Source organism: Saccostrea echinata, unplaced genomic scaffold, assembly GCF_033153115.1.
Source record: "Saccostrea echinata isolate AGI-Se365-2 ecotype Australia unplaced genomic scaffold, CSIRO_AGI_Sech_v1 ptg000002l, whole genome shotgun sequence".
Classification (NCBI taxonomy): domain Eukaryota; kingdom Metazoa; phylum Mollusca; class Bivalvia; order Ostreida; family Ostreidae; genus Saccostrea; species Saccostrea echinata.
Window position 1 is genome coordinate 30,139,865 of NW_026889751.1, and position 8,455 is coordinate 30,148,319.

Consider the following 8,455-nt stretch of genomic DNA (forward strand, 5'->3'; position numbering starts at 1 on the left):
TTTATAGCCTCAGTTTACTTATATCGCCTTTATTCTGCTGGTTTAAAACTATATGAGGCCAATGATCAAAATCTTGAGATATTCTATCTGGAATGAATTTTGTTTTTTTTTTTTTTTTTTTTATAAGATGTTGCATATTTTCTTCAAATAGTACGAAATTCACATTTTTAGTAGAGGGCTTAATGCGTATTAGAATCATGCCAACAGTTTGACTGCTTGATGTCCAGCAGTAAAGAAGATTTTTGAAGTTTGCATTAATTTTTATGGTTTTGGCCCCAATCAACAGGCCCAAGGAGGCAAGGTCATCAATTTCATAATTTTTGTTCCCTTTTGCCTATTGATGTTATATGAAAAAATTGATTAAAATTGGTTCAGCAGTTCCAGAGAAGAAGCTAAAAATGTTTAAATGATGACTAAAATCAAAACGGACGAAGACAAAACTAGATAGCAAAAAGTCACCTAAATTACTCAGTTGACTTAAAATGGTCCAATTCTGTGAAAAATAGTGAGAGTTTTGCTAATAGTACTGATTGAATATTTAATGAGTTTAAAAGAGTAGGTACCAGACACCAGCATAAACTACATATAATTTCTGGAAAAACATGATAAATTAAGATGTCAAAAGATCTTAAAATAGATATAATTAAGAAAAAAAAACACTTTAAGGTCACTCTACGGAAGAAATATAGGAACCCCTGTTAGGATCAACTTCCTGATATGATAAAATTATGATGTTTTCTTCCTCCTTAAAACCAATTAAAGTACCTGTCAAATATATGCGTAAAGTAAGCCTCTGAATGGATCATTGCACTCTGACACACCCATGGTGTGGGTAGAGTTGTAACCCTTCGTAAGTTCCTCTGCAGAGGATTCAATGGTATTTCAATACTCTTGGTATTGTTTTAAGATAAATGGACCTACCATAGCTACCTATCTTTTGACTCGCCGTTGTAGCGGGAGCCATAAACCAGTTCCGAAAATTTAATACCGTTTGTATGTTTGTTGAGGAGGCGGTGTAAGAAATGGTCGAACAGGTCTTGAAAGTCATTTTTTTCACCCTGTGTAATGTAACATTGCAACAACTGGCATGTGTATTATATACATGGGTGAACATAATAAACCTCACACAGCTTGCAGTATACTGAGTGCTTGATTAGTCATTTCATTGTTTAAATGTTAAATATCTTCTGTTAATTTGCAATCCCTAGCAAAATTGTTAGAGGCAAAAAAAAAAAAAAACAACAACAACAAAAAAAACAAAAAACAACACTTTTAAAGTTTTCATAAGTTTTGCATAGCCCCCAGAAAAAGACGTGTAATGCTACTCACAATGTATAAACAATGAACGTAGATGAGACAATTACAACGAATATGTACCTACCCCCGTTTTGGAGAGCTATTTTAAGTTTGTGTAATGTCATTTCATGATAGTTATACTATTTTTGGGTATAGCATTTTTTCCACTACATACTCAGCAAAAACGAATTATTGATGTTACATAGTGTTTACAACCGCAATTCTTAAAGAAAGTTTCCCACACCAATTTCTTCCGCAAATTAACTCCCCTTACATTTTAACAATGGCCAAATCATATTTTGGAATATGGTTGGTGATGACAAGGTTTCGAAATTTAATTTCATCTTGGGACCAAGATATAAGATATTTTAACACACTTTAACAAACTTTATAAACTGACACATATAAGTGAGAGCTATTCAAGTATGCTTTTTTTAACCATGACCTTTCCTTTAATCTTCACCTCACTTTTCTTAAATTTGTGTTTAGCTCAGTATTAAATATTCAAACTACATTTATCAAACTTAAGGACGTTCGATCCTGAGCTTTTGAGCAGATTTTGGTCAGGACCTTTATTTCTAAAATTCTGCATCATTTTTATGTTCTAACATTGAATCTGGATTCAACAATGCAAATTAAACTATATCCAATGAAAAAACCGCGATGAAATTCCATTAAAATAGGATTAAGCCAGGAACTATATTTTGTGGCGGTAGGTTTTTTTTTAGAAGAAAATGATCAATTTTTCCCTTTTGAAATATATACAGTAATGTTAAGTTTAGATTACTATTTTTCCATGCTGGTTGCACATAGAGCTGTTTTTTGCAGTGAAATGTTTAATGCTGGCTCTGAAATATCTAATAAATTATTTCTTATGAATTCTTTCATTATATTGTGACAAATATAGTAAATATATTCTGAAAGTCTAGGAAAAAAATTGAGCCAATTTTAACATAAAATTTACACTTTTTTAGTAATGTCTAAAAATTTAGATCATAGACCCCCACTTTTGTTTTTCTTTCCTGAATATATAAGATAACTTTGATCAATCTGCTTAAATTCAGCAAAAGTTTAAGACTTTAAAATAATTTTCTTGCTTTTTAAATTTTTAATGCCAGAAAAATCACATTTTGTGAGTGCAGAAAGGTCAAATAATTCATTATGCGAAGCAATTTGAAACTTTTTCTTTGTCACAATTTTAATGCGTCTTTTTTTAAATAGACTAATAGTTTATTTTGTCCCATGATTTATTTGGATAAAAACTTTGGAGGGAAAACGTCGAAGATGTGATTTTTGATTAAGACACAAATATCAGTGCAAAAAGGTCAAATTAAATGGATTGTAGCGCCGAAAGAAGCATATTGACCCCCATTTTTTGTTTTGATTTTTAATTAAGCTATGTGTGTAGAAACTAAAAATATACTTGACAAAAAAAGTTTAAGACTTTAAATATCAGGATCCAACCTCGTTAATATGCTAATACCTACTGTTAAGAGCTATTCAATTCAACTGTATTGTTCTTGATCTTTCTATGACCTTGACTTTATATATTTAATTCTTAAATTTGTGTTATCTCAGTTTCAAAGACAGTTTTAGATATATTTATCATATATTTATCAAATTTCATATTCCAATACCTATTAGTGAGAACTTTTCAACTGTATTATAATTTTCTGACTTTCATCTTTCCTGTGTCCTTGACTTCACTATTCCTCATTTTCCTTACTTTTAAACAAAAAAGGAAGTATTTACTTTTCATGTTGCATTACTAGTGAATGGGGGGGGATTCTTGTCCTTTGCACATAACCCTATTTTTTTAATTTCAGACTTTTAATACATATATTGTAGAAAACACTTACATAAAAGGTACAAGGGTCTTATGCTCACCTTAGCGTTTTCTGCACTATTTGATACATGTGTATTTGCACCCCAGGAAATAGTAGAAAATGTATCGTGGCTTCTTGGCTAGTTTTCAAGGCACGAAGGAGAGTATGATTAGAGGCAAAAGCGGAAGTTACTATTATATATATATCATACGTATAGTTTCACTTTTTTCATTCTGAATGATTTTGTTTTCTGCTGAATTAAAAAAAAACTTGGGAATAAAGTATGGATCCAGCAAGATTTTCTCTGGGGGAGAGGGATTAAGTTGTTTCCGTAACAATCAAACATCCAAGTACGTAAAACTCACTTCGTGGTCGGAAGGGGTATTGGTTGACTTTTATGAACAAGCTACTTTATTCCATATTCGTGATGCTTCCTACCACCTTTACCGGTCGCGACCACTAAGTAGGGCACTCGCTTCGTGATCGGAAGGTACCGGGTTCGATTCTCGTTCCCGGCGCCGCATCAAACCGAAGACGTTAACATAGGTGATGACTGTTCCTTCGCCGAGCACCCGACATTGGAAGTGAATGTCAAGGTTCTTTGGGAACTTTTGAGCCTTAAAAAACCGAGGTCCATTGTCACGGTAGATGTTGTCACGATAAAAATCCTTACTGCTCAATGGCATGGCGTGCCTGCTGATTAGGTATATATGGTGACGTCTCATTTAAAGAGGCTGGGGGGTTGTGGCCATTTTTAGACTACATGTATATTGATCTCCTTTACAAGAAGAGCTCCATATGAAGATATAGAAAATGATCAAATTTTAAAACTAAAATTTTTGAAATTTTTCTTTGCCAAATGATAGTTGACAGCTTAAGATATCATATCTAAAAAATTAAGTTAAATCTGGTGGTTAATTTGTGGTTAATTTGTTGACCCCCAGCCTCCTTAAGTTATACAACATAATGGGGGCTTAGCTCCAAAGTCATTGATAGTTCGAAGATTTCCCCTATCGTGGGATTATAGCTCCAAAGTCATTGATAGTATGAAGATTTTAAATTATGTCGCTGAAGAAATTCGAAGAAATATTATAGAAGTTTCATTATATATATGTATTATATTTTTCTAAAAATAAATAAATTTCAAACTAACTGCCAGGTACTAAAGCACAGGTACTTTAGACAAATCGAACATAGCATTTCCCTATTAATGCAATCAAGAATAACAAAAAAAAACCCCACATGAAAACCAACAATGATAGCACGTATCATCAAATTCTATAATTGTTTATATGTGTTTAACTTTTCAAATAATTAATATATCTCTTTTGATTATTCAAATCAACATGTTTCCCTTAATGTTTAAATCACAATAATATTGACAAATACTGATAAATCTTAATTTCATGTCATTCTGAAAATCTGAAAAAAAGCATACCATCGCAAACAAAACTGCTGCAAATATACTATAGCATTCACTAAAAACAAGAATAACTCATGGTCTTTAAAAAGCGTAGTTTATAAAAATAAGATGATGTTTGATGGGTAAATGGGGGATATTAGATGCAAAAAGTTTTACAACAGAGTATTGTCTAGAAATGATTTAAGGATATTTATAATAATTCAAAATAAGCGGAAATCCTCATAAACAGAGTAAATAAGAACGCTGATAGATTTCCTGACAAGTTCATTCTAAAAGTCTACTCAGATAAATCTACAATGATTCTAATAATTCAAGACTTTTCCTGACTGCTTAGAATGACTTTTTCCCACATTCTTCTTGCCGAAATATCCAATAAAATTTGGAGATAACGAACAACTTCCAAGCCCAAAGTTCATGAAAACAATACAAATCGGGAGCAGAGCATACACGGACCTCCGAAAAAATTCAGAGGTGGGAGAAGGTGCCTTGCAGGAGTGAGCATCCCCTGCCAACCGGTCACGCCCGCCGTGTGTTCATTGTCATGATCGGAAAATAACGGAAAAATCCGTCGACAGATCAGTGTGTAAATAATGAGCCAATCTAAATAAATCACCTCCAATGTTAATAAATCCATATTCATCATTGATTGATTGATTGTGTGTTGTTTTACGTCCCATTCGAGAATTTTTCACTCATATAGAGACGTCACCATATTACCGATGAAGGGCTTCAAATTTTGACCTTTACTCGGCACTCAGGCCCATTGAGCAGTGAGGGTTCTTTATCGTGCCAACGTCTGCCGTGACACGGGGCCTCGGTTTTTAAGGTCTCATCCGAAGGACCCGCAACTTTCACTTCAAAGTGTCGAGCGCATGGCGTAGGAACAGTTGCTACCCATTTTTTTATCGACTTTGGTCTGTTGCGGCCGAGATTCGAACTCACGACCTCCTGATCATGGAGCGAGCGCTCTACCGACTGAGCTACCGTGAACGGTAAATTCATATTTAGAAAACTAATAAGAATAATATTTGTTATAAATAGTTCAGCATGTAAACTGTCAGGTGAACCAATGGAACTTTATTTGGAGTGTATGTCTCCCAGATGATTCGATGCGCAAGTGCATGCTCTACGTACGAACAATTTCTAAAACGAGGCTAGCTACTGACAAATAAGTTGATTAAAAAAAGAATATCAACAGTTTCCTTTAAAGCAAACATTTCCAAAACTTTATGGTCGATACAATGACCTTGTCAGCAAATACAATCTATCATTCATTAAGTCGAAAATTGACTTTATCATACAAATTGTTAATCCATTATTTTTACACTAGATAACGGATTTTTCCGTTTGCCCGACAATGACAAGGAGCACAAGGCGGGTGTGGCCGGTTGACGGGGGATGCTTACTCCTCCATGGCACCAGATACCATCTGTAATGTTTTAGAGGTCCCTGTTTGCTCTGCTAATTAATTTGTATTGTTTCAATGGACTTTTGAGCTTGTTTACTATACATTATTTTCATATTTCATTTCACCCTCTTTGTATCTTCAGCATCCTGAATATAAAGCTTGTATTCTCATCAGTGTGGCAGTTTGTATTTTATGGTTTGCTTTTTGTCTGAGCGATTGTTGGTATGAGTACAAAGCACCTTGGTGGTTCCCTGTAATTTCTTGACAGATTCCAAGAATTTGCCAGGATATGTCATTTGTTTCTTCTGGAAACTCCCACTGACCGCAGTGGACAAGGACCTGTAGATCATTTACAGCTGATTGTGCTCTACTTCTGTCGATATGTATAGAGCACAAAATCTCTAACATATGTAACATTATAATATCTCCAATGTTTAATATATACTCGCCGTTTAGTCGACTAAATTGAAGTTCTGGTATTAATTCCTTGATATAACGACTGGTACTGTTAAGTCTGATTGGCATTGTTACAGCTTCTCTCATCTTTGTGGACCAAGATTCTCCGCCCAAGGTCGCTGTGTAGTTTTCAATGTTAACTTTATTAAGACGCATTATATATGGTCGTGCTAATTTGATCTTTATCTTCTGTATAACAGACAAAGCTTCTTTGTATCGCAATGTCCTGTAATAATACATGGCTATATACAACATGTCAGAAATAAATCCAAATTTGGCTGCCAGTTTTACCATGTTACAGGACATTTTGTCGAAGACATAAACCAGCTTGTTTGCACCTGTGTTGATATAAAGATTGTGTAATATAAAAGCAGTCGTCTGAAGTATGTCAGCTGTATATCTTTGTAACATGATGACTTGGTATTTCCTCAGTGGTGAAGCTATCAACAGTTCAACTGTATGAAATGAATGAATACAGCTGAGTAGGTCATCCATGTATTCTGCATAATTGCTGTTTATTTCATTGAAGAGCTCTACATCAAACTCGTGTTCTGGGATAACAATTCGCTCATCTGTACAAATGGGACGTTTTATATTATAAATGACATTCATAACATAGGATCTGATAGAGGGACAATAGAACAGAAATGCTATTCCCTTCAGATATATTGCATATAAGCTATTGAATAGATTCTTTTGTGCTTCACCGTACACATTGTGGAGAAACATGTTATTTTCTGGTATGAAGAAGTTTGGACATACTCCTTCATACACCCATTTCAGGATCAATTTAAAGCAGATCCAGAAACAATACAGCAGATTTTGAGGACACCAGGAAGGAACTGTATTTTGTTGAATTACCCAGAAAATTGCTGTCTTCATGTGGTATGAACACAGCAATTTACCTTCATCCCCAAACATTTTGCAAAATATTTCCTTTGATAAAATCTTAAGCAATCCGTATACGAGAAATTGAGTATGGTTCATTTCTAATACAAGTTTTTGTTCTGCCAAGGAAAAAGAAATTCTCCACTCGTCATCTTCATGATTGCCTAGTTTGTGCCCAATCGCCACAAAATGACATCCACCCTTAACTATTTCTTGAACAACAAGCGGACGAGGCCATGTGTGGCATCTGTCAATCCATAAATAGGCAGTGGGAGGCCAAAAGTCACTGAAAAGACAGCAGGCGACATCAAATTCTTGACCAATGTGTACTTCACTGATGCAGGGTCCATGCAAATATCGGTGACTCCCAGTACATTTTTTATCATATAAACACATAATCTCTTTGTATTTGGAGCTGGATATGTAAAGTCCACTATTCATTCTAATACAAACTGAAAAGAAGTTTCTTTTTACATTAGGGGTCAGCAGCTGAAGTAAAGCGAATCCTGGTGGGCTATCAGTGCAGTTGGCGAAAATAAGAGTTTGTCTGTGGTAGTACTGAGTCTGGTTTAATTCCCAAATCACTTTGAATTTCTTTGGCCAAACCATGTAATCAAAATCTGATCCTTTTAGTCTGAATCCTTCGCTCATACTTCCACTACACAAAATATCAACAACTCTGTTTGCTAATGCTGAATTCCGTCCTTTTTGGTGGATATCCTCTGTCTCTCTCCTCATGGCTACCTGTTGTGAATTTCCAATTTTTCGACATAGACCCATGAACACGGACTCTGACAAATGCTGGATACCTAATTCCCTGACAATTAAAGTTTGAACGGTTTTGATAAAACTTGAAACAACATTAACAATTTTCTGGATTTAAACGTTTGAAAACGATATATCATAGGTTTTTTTTTACTTACATATCTGGCGATGAGTTGAGTGCCATTATTTTTCTTTATGGGGTGATGAAATTATTTTTCTAAAAAGTTCTTAAATCCTGTTCTTCCTGTTCATAAAGTAAATTACTTCTTGTTGAATGTATCCGGAAAGGATGTTACATTTTCTATGCTATAATTTGTCAAGGGTCCTTATGAAAAAGGTAAAGATAACAAACGATGATTGATCTCAAGAAATCTGCAAACAATGCAAATCTAT

The 8,455-nt window shown here is 34.4% G+C and overlaps 1 protein-coding gene across 1 annotated transcript; it reads right to left on the reverse strand.

Annotated features, from left to right (window-relative positions):
- Positions 1-6,091: 6,091 nt before the first annotated feature.
- Positions 6,092-8,077, reverse strand: LOC133178249 (uncharacterized). Its single transcript, XM_061312992.1, has one exon. It carries the CDS (start codon positions 8,075-8,077, stop codon positions 6,092-6,094), a length of 1,986 nt encoding a protein of 661 aa, XP_061168976.1.
- Positions 8,078-8,455: the final 378 nt, after the last annotated feature.

Bases quoted from the DNA above. Each gene is read 5' to 3' on its own strand.
- LOC133178249 (XM_061312992.1), bottom strand. From the start codon at position 8,077: ATGGGTCTATGTCGAAAAATTGGAAATTCACAACAGGTAGCCATGAGG.